This window comes from Musa acuminata, chromosome BXJ3-4 (genome assembly GCF_036884655.1).
Source record: "Musa acuminata AAA Group cultivar baxijiao chromosome BXJ3-4, Cavendish_Baxijiao_AAA, whole genome shotgun sequence".
Classification (NCBI taxonomy): Eukaryota; Viridiplantae; Streptophyta; class Magnoliopsida; order Zingiberales; family Musaceae; genus Musa; species Musa acuminata.
In genome coordinates this window covers 49236855-49255119 of record NC_088352.1, presented here as the reverse complement: position 1 = coordinate 49255119, position 18265 = coordinate 49236855, and the positions used below count along the sequence as shown (strand labels likewise).

The following is an 18265-nucleotide window of genomic DNA, read 5'->3' as shown; positions in this document are numbered from 1 at the left end:
GTATCTATCAATTTCAATCCCTTTATTAAAAGTATTTATATAGTTACTAACCAAATCCTTTGTTCTTTCTTGAACTAACTTTTTTTACTCTTATTGATCCTAAATAATGAAAAAACTTTTGCTTATTTAGCACTACATCCATATGTTGATGTGATGGGTAACTTCTTGACGACCTCCTAAGTCATTATTTATAATTCGAGACATCTTCACCTAACATAGTTTTATGTTGATCGCTAGTGATCCCATATAACCCTCCACCTTTTTTATATATTTCATATATCTTTTCCTCTCTCTCTCTCTCTCTCTCTCTCTCTCTCTCTCTCTCTCTCTCTCTATATATATATATATATATATATATATATATATATTCTCAAACAACAACTTAAAATTTCATTTTCCAACAAAATGATATATTAGACCCATTTATCAAAGATAGAAGACTCCATATTTAGTCGATAAAAATTTTAAGAACATCAGTTGTTTTCATGGGCAAATATGGTCTCCCAATAGCAATATCCATGAATCAAATTTCATCGTCACCGCATACCATTTGAAAAAGAAAAAAAATAGTTGTTTCACATAGAAAACCGAGTCACAATAACAAACTCGTCGACCGTAAAGTTTGATCAGAATTATCAAGAAGAAAAACTCAGGGAAAAGAGTGGCGAACATCAACTCAATTCAATCTTGGCAGCCAACATGACTGGCATACATCACGTGATATATCATGGACAATTAGATAATGAACATCCTTAACATTTCAAGACATCCCTTCTGTTCAATCAAATATGCAGCCATATCAGTTAGGATGCCACACATAAATTCATTCGGAAAGGCAGTCACAATAATATGATCAAAGAAATTCCTCAAAGCTGACCTCATGGAAATCTCAGGAAAATGATTTTTCTACTGGATTTCTCATCACAGCATTTTTCTTGCTCATGCTCATGGTATTTATTGCAACTCTGTGTTGGTTACAGTGTGATTCACACAATTGCCATACCGAAAACAACGAAGGTAGATTTAAACACTTGCTCTTGTGCATGCCAACCAATGCATATTACTAGATCAGAGAATCTATACGTAGAGTACCTGCCCAACATTCAGCAGACTCTCATGGGGAACCTTAAAGATGACACTCTTCTCCCTGCAAATCCTCCTGAGGAACGAATATATGTAATTGACAGCAATTTTCTTGAGAAAATGTGAATCCCTTTGAGCCCTTATTATTGTGTTCCCAAGAAAGTGCACGACTCCAGCATCCCGACACTTGTTCAGAAATTCCAACTCTTCATGCACGGTCAGATCCGCATTTCGTCCAAATGACCTGACCTGACAGTCACTCTGGTATGATTGTACAGGCACACTTGAATCAACAGATGATGAATGTGTCAAATCCACTGCAGAAGATGATGTGCTGCCATTCGTTGTAGTAACCACATTAGTGGAATCGGAATAATATTCATCCACGGCCTCCATATGAACAAATAAAGTAAGGCTTTCAAACAACATCTTCTCAAAATCATCCTTCCTGTGAAGGTCTTTATACCCATATCTCACAACACAGCGGAATATGTGGTAATCCTTTGGTCCGATCCTTTTGACTAGGAACCGTTCCTCTGAAGGAACAGAGTACACCGGAAGGTACTTCACACAAACAAAGACCACAACAGAGTGGATGGCTGGGAGGTTGGTAATGAAGTGAGAGAAGATACGGGGAACGCCACTGGCCAATTCTGTATATATGAGGCCTATTCCAGGAACACGGACAAGGCCTAAGCTGGGACCCAGTCCTAGAATCCATGCCACAGAGACCTTGCTATGCATCTCGAACTCATATCGTTTCTTGGTACCATAGTGCCATACATACATTGTTAGGAGAAATGCTGCTGCAACCACAAGAGGGACCCAACCACCTTGATCGACCTTCAGTAGTACAGCTGAGAGATATGTGAGCTCTACAAGCAATGACAGACTGGCAAAGGCAGTGACAAGGGTCCAATGGCTCCGCCATACCAACAGCATAATTGGGATCATGAGGAGTGTTGTTACCAACATATCTATCACAACAGCAGTTCCTGCATGTAGATTATGGAAATACAAACTGCAGGTCATACAAATAGAAATATGCTGCATTCCAAATGATCAACATATGACTGTAGATTGACCGACAACTGAACTAGTTAACAAAACACAAAGGAGAATTATGATTATCAGGTCACAGTTTTTTCCAACTTAAGTATAATCTTGTAATAGAAAGGGATAGAAAAATTAGACCCTTACAACTAACTTCAAGCTCTAGAAATGCTAGTTGTGCTCTTCATGTAACAAAATTATATATAGTAAAAAGGTGTAGGTTTTTAACAAATAATGCTCAATACAATTGCAAGTATGGTAAAGATTGAGATTTGTTGGCTCTGGTAGATTAATCAGACACACAAATCCAGAAGCATATAATATGCCTGTTAGATGTCAACAAAGTACCAAAAAGCCAACAATGTGTTGCTCTGAATATAGGACCTGTGCATATGATTGATTCCCAGTCTCCTTATGCTGTGCCCACATGTAACCTGTATGAGATGTGCCCCAAAGTTGAATACCATCGTCATATGATATTATACAATGATTTAATTCTTAGGGTGTAATAAATCTGCTACATTCAAGTTTTTACTTCTATTCTAATAAAATTTGTTATTGAGTATCTTGAGGCTAAAATCATCATCAGTGACTTGGCATTATACTACCAAGTGAATTTCACTGTAAGCATTATATACTGTTTGTTTACAACCTTAACTTGTAACATAATTGTACATCAGGCCCATTATGCAGTGAATGTAAACTTCCAATGTTTTCTTGGCACTACTAATAGTTCATTATGACATCTAGCAGTCCCTGAAAAGAGGTGGAACTAATGGTAGTTTTCCTTCACATATCCAGCATTTAACCGATGAATTGAAGGAGCCAAACTATAAAGTAGAACGAGATCAGATAGATCAAGATCAGATAGATTGAGATATGATATTCTGAGAGAAGCACATGATTACATTATCTTCCTTTTATTTTACACCCAAGTCAACAATTGCGCTAAATGACAGAACACGGGAAAACATAATAAGAGAGACAAAAGAATCATTTGTTCAGAATAAGCTACAGGAAACTCCAACAAATAAGCTCCAGAATAGCCAAACTTAAAACATAATAAGAGAGAAAAAAAATTTGTTCAGAAGAAGCTACAGTGAAGTCCAGTAAATATGTTCCAAAATAGCCAGACTAACTAATTTTGAAGAAGCTTCTTATAAGCTATGGTCAAACTCACTAAATCAATTAATCAGACATGTACCAGAATACATATACATGTGCATGGACATATCATTTGTAATGTCACATTTCATTTTGGAGACACTTCTTATTAGCTATATTTAAATTTACTAAATCGATTATTTAGATATGTACAAGTATATCTATGCATGTGCATGGAAAAGTAATGTAATTAAGGTAAACTCACCATAGGCATTTCCAATCTGACTTTTATTTCCGAATCCAGCAGTAACAGCTATACAAAGAATCAAAAGAACCCAATTGATATCTGGAATGTATATCTGATTTAGATTTTTTTTTGATGTATGAATAATCTTGACTCTAGGAAAGCACCTAAGTGCTTGTGCTTGCTTGATAATTGAGAAGGTAGCGGAGATAGTGGCTTGGCTACCAATTACAGCTGCTGCAGCTGCGACAATGAACACTGGCCAGTATATGACATCTGCACCAAAAGCCATTTGTTAAAACACCATATATAAAAGAACTTAAGCTATCTAGTGGTCTATGCTAGAGAAGTCAGAAACCATTATTTACCAGGAATAGAAAGATAAAATGCATCTGCTACATGATGTTTATTCTTCGTAATATATGCTGCTTGTCCAGCGTACGCCAATAGAAGGCAGGGAAACACAACTAGAGTGAAAGCAAGCTACACTAAAATAGAATAATTTTTGTTACAAAGGTGGGTATACATTGCTCTCTACTTAATAAAGTAGAGTCTGTAATTAGAAAAAATAGTAGTCTTTGCCTCTTTGGAGTACCTGAACAGCAAGCACAGGAAAAAGACATACATCAGCAAATAATGCTTCTGTTCCTGTAAAAGAAATTTCATGGTTGATCGAGATTTTTCATTTTTGGTACACAGAGTAAGTCCACACAAATGTCACAGAATTCCAACACAGTTAATGGAGCTGACCTGTGATACTTAGTATTATTCCACCCAAGGAAGTCCAAATATTGTGTCCCCGTCTTAAGTACCAATATACACAAACTGGAGAAAAAGCCCGTAGAACTGAATGATCGTACTTCCATATATTCATAGCACCAATAACTCCAATCATAACAAACCATAGGAGGACAATGGGAGCAAAAAGCCATCCAACTCTATCTGTACCATAGTGTTGCATGCTAAATAGACCAATCAATATGATGACGGCTACAATTATTATTGCATCTGTTGCATTGTATTGAGAGTGACAACACAAATAGATTAGTCATTCCCATATGATAAAAGAAGTAAAGCTTATAATACATTTACTACATAAAATAAACTTGTTTATCTTCCATCCTGTGTAGAGATAAACTAAGTATAAAAATTTTCTTTTTTTTTTTAACCATCACCTCCAAGACAAATGAAAGTTTGCAACTAACGTCAACCTCTTTGCTCACTGTAGCCTACATGATGTGATTGCACAGTCTAACCATTGTGCTATTTTCAAGGATCAAGGTGCCACTCTATCCGAGGAATCTATACATGATACATGGAATACTGCCAAGCTTTCAAGTGACATGAAACTCCATGACTCTGCAACAACCATGCAGTCATATGTTGAACTCTAATAGCCCCTTAATGTAAATCACAGCCACGTAATGGAAACATCCTTGACCTATATTCCCAGTTCAATTGCCAGTTAGCCTTCCTGAAACCTTAATCTCTGTTTCTACCAGTCAGTGAGTTAACCTTATAAGTATTGCCAACCTCTTTCTTCTCCTTATATATTTACTTTATCTTGAGGACCTCAAGGCCCGCTGTTTATTGGACCCAGTAGTGGCACCACCAAGTGGTTCATGCAAGACCAGTTATCCAAGGAGATTGTGTTTAACCACAACACAAAAGCTTCTGCAAATATTAGCAATGGGGACTGTACATTATCAGAAAGACATATCCATCACCATAATAGTACTCATTGACATGTAAATATAATTTTCATGCCACAAAGGCACAAAATTTAAGCTTGTTTTGTATTAATAGTACCCCAAATAGATGTCGTGTTGTAGTTTGGTTTTATCAGTAAGGTATTCAAAGTTCTAAACAAAAAATCTGTACAGCAAAATAGTTGAAATTGTGCACCTCCCAAGTCAACAAGCAATATGCAGTGAATACCTTGCACTGCTCCTACCACCAACATGAGTCGACAGCAGGTGAATCAGGGTCCTCAATTTGATGAGACTACATATTGATATGGTATGCTTGCAAGATCTATGCATGGAACTAGTTCCATGGAGGCATCTGATGCTAGTAAACAGTGTCATTGATACAATAACATTATGGTGGTCATTGCCTTATTGTCAAACAAATCATCTGGTAGAAGGCACCTACAACAAGTATGACTGTGATATGAATTGACTCCATAGGATGGTCTACTGGAGTTGTGGCTCTTGTCACTGTTGTCGTGTGTCATAAAATGTATCACAATAGAAAAAAAGACCAACTATCACCATACATTTGTTGGTCATGAGATCCACAGTAATAAGAAGCTACAGATAAGACAAATTCCTCTCGATGTCAACATCATATAAGGTCTATCGCACCTCCTCATAGTCATCCATTCTTTTCCCCTATTATTTATCTCAGTGGCCATAAACGAGCCATATGGATCCTCATGCTCTATGATATGTATTATAGGTGGCATATGTGAGATATTGCTCCTCAGTCCCCCTGCCCCGCTTGTTTAGTTATGAGCAGCAGGAACAAGCTATTCACCACCCTGTCAACTATCATTGATCAATGCACTGTTGTCCATGTCACTGCTATCTCCATGGACCTCACAGAGCATGGACTGCGAGGGAGGTCTCATTACCCAACTGAATTTGTTGTTCATCAATTGTGTCAATGGATCAATTGACTAAGACGCTAGACCCTTTTGTAGATGGTCAACGTCTTGCTCACAACCACTAGTAGATTGACCGCCCAAAGTCCGACCATGTATGGTCACTGCTCTTCCCCATATCGATCGATATCCTGCGACCCTATTGTTCCTCTTCTTGTATTGCCTTGGTATTGAATCAAGATGGAAGTTGAGTCCCCTACCTCATCCAATAAAGGATTACCTAAGTTCTCTATTGAACAAACACAATCGAATCATCATTATGAAATGGGAATTTGAATTAATCTACCTCAGGTCTGCTTCCTTATCACTATCAGCACAGTACAACCTCAAACATATGTTATAGTGCATGTACACTAAATTTTTCAAGTGTCTATATGACAGCCATTTGCAAACTTTCATGTGGATCAAGGCAAACATAATTACTTTTGCAACAGTTGAATAACGCGGTATGTGTTAGGACTCAAATTACAACTTTTCTCAAATTTAATCTCAAGCCTCCGAATTGCAATCACCACTGCAACATTACAATTAATAGTTTTATTAAGTAAACAATCATTTAATGTAAAAATAAGGGAAATTACAAGGATATTGGTATATTACTTAGACCTATCTAATACTGACATATTATTGCAATGTTATCCAAAGACATGCCAGAAGCTTCTCGCGACATAGATAATTAAGGAACTATATCTTACTGTCAGGTTACCAACTATCATTAAATCTATCACTAATTTGGTATGCCTTCATTATAGCATTGGTTGTCTTAGCACTTTTTTGGCTCAAGTTTGTATATCACATTGTGGACAGCTTGAGCAACTCCAGTTCAGTCTTTAGATTACACCACTACTGGTATGCTGAATTAATATAATATGCTACATGGTAATAGCAAAATTTTAAAACCAAGCATGCATTGAATATATATTTTAAAAATTAAATTGAAGAGTAATAATTTTTAGATCCATAGTGTGAATATCCGGGGACATCTGGCTGTCACATCTATGATCAATGATCTCAATATAAGGAGATGCCTTGAAATCATCTCTAGGGCCCTTCTAATCTCGTCCTAAGATGAATCCAATAGCCCATTTGAAAATTGAGAAAGTAATTAGTACGCAAGTAGTGATTGTTTAACCAATAGCATGTATTCTATATTTTACATGTCAAGCATTGGCATCCCTTAGTGTGCATATTATCACTTCCACAATAGTCCGTATTTTGATCAATTATGTATAAAAGTTTAACCCAGAAATAAAGGTTTAACATTTTATCTATTTCATCAAAGATGAGATACTCACATAAAATAAAATTTTATGGATATGGAAGTACCATTACTTCTCTCGGGGTGATTCACCTTGATTCCACTTGCTGCTGATAAAACTGCCAATGTATACAAGTTTCTTATTCAGATGACTGAGAAGTATTTTAACCAGAGTAAGATTGACATCAGCTATTAAATCATATGTACTGATTTTTGAAGTAACCACTATCACCGAATTGCTAGAAGTAAAAACTGAATGCAAGTCTGATAGTTATGTTTCTAGATCCATTAAGTCTAATAGAAATTTCCTCACCAACAGATCAAACTTTAAGATTACTCTCTTTTTGCACGTCTATGTTCTTTAAAGTTTAAACCAATGTGAGCATCTATATCTCATGATCCTCCATTTCATATTGTGAATTTAAAGCCACAGAGATCTAGTGATGCAAAATTGAATTGATTAGAGTTAGACAGCTCATATACAGTAATCCTCAATGAGTCATAGGTTTGATATATTTTATTTTAGATTTTTTGCTTGCATTTTATTGAGTTCAAAGCCAAAATCCAGCCTTTTACACGTTTAATTAATGGATTTAAAATTCAAATATTAGATTCGTTCAATCAATTCGACTCTCTGTTTTTATTTTTGCTGCATAAATCATGACACTGGAAGCCAGCTACTGAAACAACAAAGAGAGCAGAGGATACAGAATAAAGAACTGCTGAAAAGGTTCAATTGTCAGACTAATTTTGATGTCTGGATTTTCCAATTTGTGATACTACTAATCCTTTTTCCTTTCTTTAAAACTATTGTGTCGAACAAACTCCAGCTACAAAACAGTTATTCCATCCTATAAGATCTTCAGTCGAATAATATCAGCAATTGTTAATTTTTCATTTATATTCCTGGATTGCTTGATCTACATCATTGATAATCAACAGCTATGTGAAAATAGTAACTAAATACAGAACGAGTTTAACAAACAATTTAATAAAGTAGAATGATAACCTGATATAGCAGGAGTGAGAATTCCATCACCAATAACCATACAAGTACCAATAATAACAAGAACAAGGATAGTGTTCTTCTTGTATGCATGTGCTTCCAACCACCACCTGACCTTTGCTGCTAGTGAGTTATCCTCATATGTCTGGCAACTATAGGTTGTTAGTTCTTCATCTGTCCGATGTTGGTCTGGAATAGTTTTAATTTTCGCATGCCTGCAAAGTAGCGAATAAAGTGCAAATGTTCCACCTGCAAGGTGAAAAAACATAATGCCTTAAACAGAGAATGAGACAGCAATGTATTCGATGTTACCACTGCAGAAAATATTTACTTTGAAGTTGTTCAAACATGGGGATGAAGCAATATTTTCTAGCTAATTAGTTTACAATTTCATCAAAGATCCATTGTTTATAAGAAGTTCAATGCTGGGCATAACAGTTCTGCATTATATTACCACTGCTCAATGAAAAGTATGTCATGTTTTCTCAAATTAAAAAATATATACAGAATTCATAAATCTACCAACTCTGTTAATTTTGGGTCTAAGAATTGAGTACCGTAGCCCATTGATGAAAATCATGAGTCTTTTTTGTGGCAATTGGTTATTGTACAGAAAATCTTTCTAACCCTAATATCTTTAGGGTTGGCAAGGTTCTACAGCAGAAAATCCAAGACTAGATCAATATATTCACCTATTGAAGGACACAAGAGGCCAAAGTACAAACTATATCGACTTAACATTAACTCAGCGTGAAAATATTAAGCTACAAGCACTTGTTAGATAAGTAGTTGACAGAAGCCTCATATATTATTAAAAAAGTTGGACATGCCAGAATATGATGTTGGACGATCTAAAAGATCATGACTACCTGTCAAACCAATACAGTGCAGTACTATTATATCAAACAGTAGGCTTATGGCTTACCTGTATTACCCATATAACTTTAAAAAAAAAAAAGGATACTGAATGGTACTAAGCTGAATTTTCTAGTTCAAGTGCTTGGTCGGATCCACAAATGTCAGTTGCATATACCAGTCCAACTGATATTTTAAAACCATGTATATAGCTGAGGTAAAAAATCTTGGAATGTGTTGCAATGGCTGATCTAACTCTTAGAGAGGGCACCCATAGCACTCATTGGTTTGCTCAATATGCGAAGAACAGCAATTTTTGTGGAGTTTCGAAGGATAATTTGCATCCTCAGCTTCGTCATATTTTGTGCTCCGAGAAGCATGGGTTACAATGTAACAGACTTGTTTCTTCAGTAATATAATCTAGTTTTTTTGGGGGGGTTAAAAAAACTCATAGATCTAATTCAAAAAAGCAAAAGTAACAGATGAGCTAAAAATCGAAAAGTATTATGGAAGCAAATAACAAAGATGAAAGTAACAGTGCTATTTTATGAAAGAAAGCGTCAATGTTGGTAAGGTTTCCTTCTGATGCTGGACTTTCTGTTCATGATGATTTCAAGGTAAACAAAGGTTCCTCTATAAAATTCAGGCTGGAGATCAGCAAAGTAAATAGATCATGTTGGCTTCAGACATCATAATGATGTACGCTAAACCGTTTATGGATTGTAACAATTTTTGTTGGGCAGATCAAAGGGTTTTGATAGGTTTCCGAAAGGGTCAAGAGTAGTCTAGAGAGGTTTATGGAGGATCAAGGGAATCTTGAAGTAGTATGAAGGGTAAGGAGATAAAGTGCCGGTGACTTCCAACTCTACATGGCATATGAGAGCAAGTAAAAGAAACAGAAGCTAAGAGAAATATAACTTCACTAATTTTAAATTGAACCATATATAACACTAAAGAAAGAGATCGCACTCACGCATAAGAAAAAAAACCTCTAGGTTTAAGCAAAATCTCAGGGCCAACCTACATTAATTGCCACGGTTAAGGTTCCAACTCGAAAACCATCCCATGCCCATGTCGGGTTCTATCAAGCAAAGATTTTGAAGGCTTGTAACACTGACCTCTGGTCCCTCCTCATAAACAAAGCTAAACACTAGATCATCTAAATTAAAGGCACAAAAAAAAAAAAGGGATTCTGGCACTTTGTCTCTAACATAGCAAAGTGTACGAAAGGAAATCGATCAAACTAAGATGCAACGTGCAAGAAAACATTGCTTGATTTACTTGCATAACCTTTTCCACAGAACAAACGAGTTGATCAAACAATCCAGAACAGAGGAAAAATCTGAAGTTTACGTACTCTAAATACAATCCAGGGGTTCATTTCAAGAACATCATTTAAAATTAAAAAATTGAGCAAATAATTCAACGAGAAGAAAGAAGAGAAACTTAGACACGCAGATCATCAACCTACCCCGACCATTGTCATTTGCCCTCAACACCACAAGAACATACTTGAGGAGCACGACGAGCGTTAGGGAGTATATGATCAAAGAAAGAGCTCCCACCACGTCCTCCGGATCGTCCACCCCCCGAGGGAAGGCGTTGCAGAAGACATAGAGAGGAGAGGTTCCCAGGTCTCCGAAAACGACGCCCAGGCTCTGGAACGCGAGCCGCAGGATCGCCGCCGACGTCAACCTCTGCGTGCGTTCATGCAGGTCCGCATCATGGAATCCGAAGAAGGCGACGCACGCGGGTACGTAGGAAGAGGAATCGGTACCTTTTCTCGGTGCATGTCGCGGAGTCGACCGGCCTCTTCCTCCATGGGCTGATCCAGCTTCCGATCCAGGACCCACATGTTCCCCTTGGAGTTCTGGCCATCGGACGGTGCCGCCGCCATGGGGAGCCGCCGGAGTTTAGATTCCGGCGGCGTTCGATGGCTGCCGAAGCCGACCGCCTAAAACGGGAGGCTTCCGGTTCACGTCGCGGCCCAAAGACGTAGGTACATTCAAAGGCGTACAAGTAGCGAGGAGACGCCACGATGAAGCGCGATGACAGATTAAACGGACGAAACTACATTCGATACGTATATAATTAACATCAAAGCATTCTGGCGTCAGTAATATATTATTATTAGGAGGTATCGAGCAGAAGCAAAGGCTAAAAAAGGGCAATTTACTGGAAATACATGCGGTGGAGCAGAGTGATAGGTGAACAAGACCGGATTAATAGGCGAGATAAATTGCTACACGACGAGTACAGTGACCGCAGAAGAGATTAATTTGCCATATTGGTGGTATGTGATTTACATGGCTATTAGACTACAATACTGTTCCAATTAACAACGGTGAGTGAGGTACTAACCAACATGAAGGAACGACCGATTGCCAACCTCGCTTTCCTTTCTGGCCTCGCCGCGGTGTGACCTGCTGCAACCTGTTTGGATGTTAATGGCCATACTCGAGATACTGATTTATTCTAACCAGCACAATACACACACACACACAATCAAAACCATTTATTTTATTTATGCAACAAAAACATGTTTTCAATCGACACACACACCCACATCCATACAGCTAAACAGCTTTTGTTGAGCGACTCAGAAAACCACAAACCCTTGTGTAAATTTTACCTGTTGATGATAAGCATAATGAATACCAACACGCATAAGCGAACACATGGTCATTACATCATCAAGCATGCATATGGTCATGCGGTCGTCAAGCATATATGAGTACAGACTCCGACAAGTTCCTGCAGGTGATGTTGAGGCACATCATTAGCAGGAGTGGTAAGAAATAGTGACAACTAAGTTCCATTTACCAAAAGCATAAGCTGCTGTCCACACAGGAATATAATTTTAAAAAAACTCATGTCAATTTTGGTGTTAACACAAGTGAAAGGCAACTAATTAATCATAAAATGGTCTACAGAAGAACAAAAAATCACCCATTGCTCTTAGGGGGCAAGAATCAGTGATCAGATTTGCAGGGCCATCACCGGTCACTGCTTTCTTCGACTGTCGCTAAACTTGCCTCCTTACAATGGTTTGTGGACTCGCTAGAATTTGTTCTTTCCAATAACAGTTCCAAGCCATCACGAAGAATGCATAAGTTTGTGGTATGAACACTAATATTATTCCTTTCTGAAAAAAAAAAAACAGAATTTTATATTTTATGCTGCAATATCTCAGATTGTTTATACCCTCACATATGATATAAATCAAGAACATCCAAGTAACATTAAGTACTAATTGATAACTACCAACAAACTCAAAAATTTATATGACCATCACAATTCCCCAACATGAACAATTTGATTTAAAGGATTATTCTAAGACTGCATTCCAGACAGAGACACAACCTTGACCGAAAAGGGGGAAAATTTTCTGATTTACAAAGTAGTCTTATTCTTATAGGGCAAATCTACAACATAGGAAAAGGAAAGAAGGAAAACCAGTTATCGAAAACGTCCATTCATGACAGTTCAAATAAACTCTATGCAATATTCAACAATCTACCGAAAAACAATTCCCCAATACCTTTCTGCTGGTTGGTCTCTTTCCCTTTCATATGGCACTAGTACTATGGTGGGGATTCTATAGAAAAATGAGCCATACCAAGAGAAACTAACCCTACAGTGCATGGAAGGAAAAATAATATGCATAAAGAGGCAACTGACAAGTAATATGCAACTTCTAATTCTTTGATATATTTCTTTTGGTATGCGACAAGGGGGGACTGGAAGTCATATAGTGAACTAGATGAGTAGATTTACCCTTACACCAAGTATTTTGACTTCCAGTGGATACCTAGGAAATCAGTTTTGGACTGTTTACTCCTACACCAAGTCGTAATACTTGGTGCAAGAGTAAATCTACTTAAACTGACAAGTAAGATGACTTGTGATTTACTCTTACTCTCAGCTGATACCAAGGAAATCAGGTCTCGAAAGTTTTACATCTCCAGTCAGAAATCACAACATCACTCTTGTTCATCATCCTTTGTCTGTTCATTATCCCTTCCAACATTCCATCTCTTTCACACAACGTAACACCTCCTAACATGCTGGTCAATGCAGACTAGATGAATATGCTAGAAGGAATGATTTTTAAAGCACTTGATTTGGCCATCTGCCACCAATGATGATTTCAATAGCAAATTTTAGAAAGTTCAATTAGCTCGTTCATAGCTCATTCTAGGAGAATATACTATCTGGCTTGTGATAAGTCGATGTGGACTGTTTGCCTCTTTGGATCAAGAAAAATAGCATCTCTGGTCCACTCAATTAAGCATATAATATCATTTAGTTATCACGTTTTACCACAATGCATCACCATCACCTAGCTACAAAATTTTAGCTACTTAGTATCTCCTCCAGGGTCTGTGTCTCGAGTCCATCATATCTATTGATTATGGAATAATCTTACATGTGCAATGGAACAAATGATAACATAATGAGCTGAAATTTCCTTATGGTGGGAAGTATATTTCCAGCGGTGACTAAAAGGCTCCAAACAGACCGAAATGTCAACTGTTATTGATTTAGAATGTGGATGCCTAATGAAATCTCCACAACAACAACGGGTCAGGTTCTTTGTTGTTATTGTTAGGACCGTAAACGGTACTAAGAGGGGGGAGGGGGCGATCAAACCCGTATCGAAAATACGTTTTAACTTAAAAATGTTTGTAAGAGTAGTGAACAAGTAAATCAATTTGTAATAGGAATGAAAAGCATAAAGAAAATGCAAACCGATTTATAATGGTTCGATCGTCCCGATCTATGTCCACTCCCGATTCCTCTTCACTCGAGGCCACCGGCTTTCGCTACCGATTTTCTTTTCAACGGACAAAGATCAACTACCCTCTTTATAACTCTTTCTCCTTTTCTCAGGCTTAGGAGAGAACCTTCACACCTCTCTTTTACACAAGACCTCACTCCTCCCTTAGAAAACTTCTAACTCTAGGAGGAAGAGACTCTAAACTTTAAAAAAGATTAGAACATTTTTTCCTCAAGGACTCTTTCCCCTTTCCACTCTTTTTCTTGCTCTTCCAAGCAGGAATTAGTGAGGTATTTATAGACCCAAAATGACTTTAAAAATAGAGCAAAAAAAAATCTCATCTCGGGTTTCCAAGGTCTTGGCGATACCATCGCCAGTGCTGGGCGATATCACTGCCCGCAGCATTAACTGCTGGCGGTACCACCGCCTGACACAATCTGGGAGACTGTGTCTGGGTGGTACCACTACTAGTCTGGGCGATACCACCGCTTGACACTAGCGATACCATCGCCGAGTCTTCTAGAAAACGTACACTTCGTATGTTCCAACTCATAGGCGGTTCCACCGCATGATCCAACTATGGGTCACTGAATGGGCCTTCCAATGGGCCCAAATCAACCCTGACTTAGGCCCGATGGGCCCCTAACTGAGTTGGCATGGTTACACCCAAAACCAACTCAATTACAACCTAAACTACTTCAATTAAGAACAACCGATTACAAGACAAGAATACTATGTTATCCGACATGTCGTTGGTTCATCCGGCACTTTGTCCGAACCTTCGACGTATCGTCCTCTCCTTCGACGTATTACCCGATCGGCATGTTGACCTCCCGTAACATCCGATCGACATGTTGACCTCCCGCAACATCCAATCTTCTTGGCGCAATGTCTGATCCTTCTGGCCCGATGCCCGAACTCATGGCACGAAGTCCTTCTGCCAGCACGTCAACCAATCTTCTGATATGATGCTCTCCGGCCCAACGTCTGATTCTCCTTCTTCAATCGATTTGTCTTTCCATGATCGAAGTTAGTCCTACGTCACTCAAACGCTGATTAGATCATAACTTCATCAATTGATTTCATCATCAAAATCCGAGATTCAATAGTTATACTCTTTTATCTATCATGACTGATTAAATCAGTACATATTTCAGCTTCATCTACTAAATGTGATTACTAAGGATGAAGCTAAATAGTTCCAAAACTTCTTGAGGCAGGGCATATGCTCAGACCCAACGACACTAAGAATGCAGCACTAACAACTAAAGTGGCACTCATGTTATGCCAATGACGACAAACACTAAGAATGCAGCACTAACAACTAAAGTGGCACTCATGTTATGTCAATGACGACAAAGTTTTGGACGAACAGAACTAGGGGAAGAGTAGTCTTACCTATGGAGGCAGAGTTGGGATCACATTGGCCAGCTCATTCATGTTGAGTTGGCAGGTCTAAATACATTCCTAATAATAAAGAATCAAAGGCTACTCACTTTCTTCCAACAGGTTAGTAAAAGCTTGAGCAGCTAAACAAATTATTGTTCTAGCATCGTAAATCTATTCCACCTAAGAACACCAAGATATAGATAAGGGACAAATGAAACACAACACATTCTAATGCATGATTCATGTGTACCTTACATCCTTTCTGCCGTTGTATTTTGTTACTTCTTTGGATGATGATAGCAATATTCATATTGCTGATGGCTAGACCAGTAGCTGTATCTAATCTCAATGTCATAAGAACAAAACTCCATTGTGCAAAGTACTCAAACTAAGCTAACAGAAAAAGTTATACACAATTAGATACAATTACTTACACCCGAAAGTTCAGGGTAATTCCAAAGATAGAAATCAGCCACCTTTATGCAAGTAAGAACAAGATGGTTGATCCTTGCAGTAAGTAATATATAAAGCTACTATTGGGAAAAACATAGTGGACAAAATAGAGCAACTGAAAAAAGAGAAACAATATATTAAGACTTTTCAAGAACACTCAAAAGAAGTCACTCTCTGTAATGATACCTCAAAAAAGACAAAAAAAAAAAAAACTAAAGCATGATCCAATTGAAAGCTTTAAACAAAAAGACCTTGTTTTGAAGTCATTCTAACACTCATTTGACCCAGTTATCTCAAGACACAGAACTATATGCAACACAAACTATAATCATTCAGCCTTGTAATAAGAACTTCCCATACAACTAGTTAACTCTAGATACAGAGGAACAACCCATAGGGAGAAAGCTCATTGGAAGAACATCTTTCCAAGTCATTCCCAACAAACGTATAAGCCAGTTCAGCAATATCAAATATAAGAAAGCAGAAAAAAGTACTAGGGAACAAAATTACACATATCTAGATTCGGATTCAAAGAGGGGGAGCAGCTTTTAGACAAATCAGCATTAACCATAGTTCTCAAGTATTCTACTTCATCATGCTTCCAGTTTCACTAAGAACATGTCAATTTGTAAATATCAAAAGATATAATATCAACACGAATTACAGAGAAAAATGAAGGAAATATCCAGTGGATTATTACATTTTCATTTGAATGAGACAGCACCAGCAGCTGTCATATGAACATTTCCCACAACCAAGATGTTTGAAAGTACAAACCACAGGTAACAAAGTTAAAACTAGGAGCTGAAAAACTACCACCTCTCTACATTCATAAATTCCACGTCTCTTCGTTATTTCTCACATTAAGCTGCTAAAACACTCTGTTGTTCCTCCAGCGGTAACAAAGAAGCAACACTGGCGTATAGATAAGAGACGAGAGCCAAGAGTCGTTACTTGCGTTTAGAGGCCGTCATTTGTTCAGAAGTTTTCCATCTGGATGGAGCTCTTGAGCGGGACGTACTCACCGAGATAGCCACCCAGATGGTCATACAGCGCGCTCTTGTCGATCTGCTGATGGTGGTAGCTCTTGCAGACATAGTAGAAGACGCTCTGCACGAGCAGGCCGACGAGGTTGACCATGACGAGCACCGCGACGAGCGCACCACCGACGAGGACCTTGACGGAGACGCTGGTGACGCCGAGGCTGCCCTCCTCGTTGGGTCCCTTGACGACGATGGCACGGAAGAGGGCGCCAACAAGGCCACATGTGCCAAGGTAGGCGACGACTAGGACGGCGGCCATGCGAGCGCGGCCGCGGAGGAGGTCGCGACTCTTGGCCATGGCAGCGAGGCCGCAGAGGGGCTCAAGAACGGAGATGACGCTGGCGAGGTGCCAGAGGGCGGAGATGTAGACGTGAACAGCGAGGAAGGCGAGGAGGACGAGGACGAAGAAGATGACGAAAAGCGGGGAGGGCGAGCCCTGGAGCGGGCTGAAGAGGAGGAGAAGAAGGACGGCGAGGGCGAAGACGAGGTTATAGAGAAGCATGAGAAGGGCAACCCAGAGGAAGGTGCGAAAGAGGCGGGGAAAGATGGGGCGAACTGCGACAAGGGAGGAGGAGAAGGAGACGGGCTTGGCGGCGTAGAGGGAGGCGACGGTGAAGACGACGGCGGCGGTGGAGAGGAGGGAGAAGGTGAAGAGGAAAAGGAGGTAGGCGAACTGGTAGAGGAGGAGGAGGAGCCAGTCGGAGGCCGGGGCGTCGCTCCTCTGCAGCTGGAGGAGGATGGGGTGGGTGAAGAGGGTATGGGCGAGGATGGCGAATGAGAGGGGGAAAACGAGGGCGAGAGTGATGAGGGCGAAGGTGCGGGGGGCGCCGCGCGGGATCGCCACCGACTCCCGCACCACGTCCGCCATCGACAGGGCCTGCAACTCCTCTAGCTGCAGATCCATTATTTTCTTGTCTTCGTTTTCTCCTCGCCTCCGCCTCCGCCCTCCGCCTCTGCCTTGGGGTATTCGGGTTCGGGAATTGGCAGGGAAGTAATTGTCGGTGACGCTGATGATGACGATGGCCACGTTGACGCTGGGCAAAATTACAGCCCACTGCTTCTATCGGATCGGGTCGGGTTTCGAGAACTAAAGTAGCAAACAAATAGGCCCAATCCGCACCTCCCTGCCCAAAAAGGCCCAGATAGCTGTCTCATCCTTTGTCCTGAGGAACGCATGGCTGCTGGCCTGCCCATCAAGCCTTCCCCTGCCCCACACCACCACCACCCACCCACCCCACCTCTTCTTCCGGTGGCAGAGGCAGAGGCAGAACAGCAGATAGGCAGGACTTCTCGATCAGGATTCAATCTAACCAAACAGAACTCACATCACTG

The 18265-nt window shown here is 39.5% G+C and overlaps 2 protein-coding genes across 2 annotated transcripts; both read right to left on the bottom strand.

Annotated features, from left to right (window-relative positions):
* Positions 1-558: 558 nt before the first annotated feature.
* Positions 559-16341, bottom strand: LOC103982117 (probable potassium transporter 11). Its single transcript, XM_065149453.1, has 11 exons — positions 11901-16341; positions 11630-11701; positions 11046-11338; positions 10740-10965; positions 8417-8662; positions 7476-7526; positions 4235-4492; positions 4080-4132; positions 3853-3967; positions 3506-3760; positions 559-2078 (listed from the first exon to the last, which is right to left on the bottom strand). The coding sequence occupies exons 3-11, from the start codon at positions 11163-11165 to the stop codon at positions 1078-1080; spliced, it is 2325 nt and encodes a 774-aa protein (XP_065005525.1). The 5' UTR covers positions 11166-11338; positions 11630-11701; positions 11901-16341; the 3' UTR covers positions 559-1077.
* Positions 16342-16515: 174 nt separating this feature from the next.
* LOC135637075 (uncharacterized) lies at positions 16516-17926 on the bottom strand. Its single transcript, XM_065149454.1, has one exon. It carries the CDS (start codon positions 17835-17837, stop codon positions 16869-16871), a length of 969 nt encoding a protein of 322 aa, XP_065005526.1. The 5' UTR covers positions 17838-17926; the 3' UTR covers positions 16516-16868.
* Between the last annotated feature and the right edge of the window lie 339 nt (positions 17927-18265).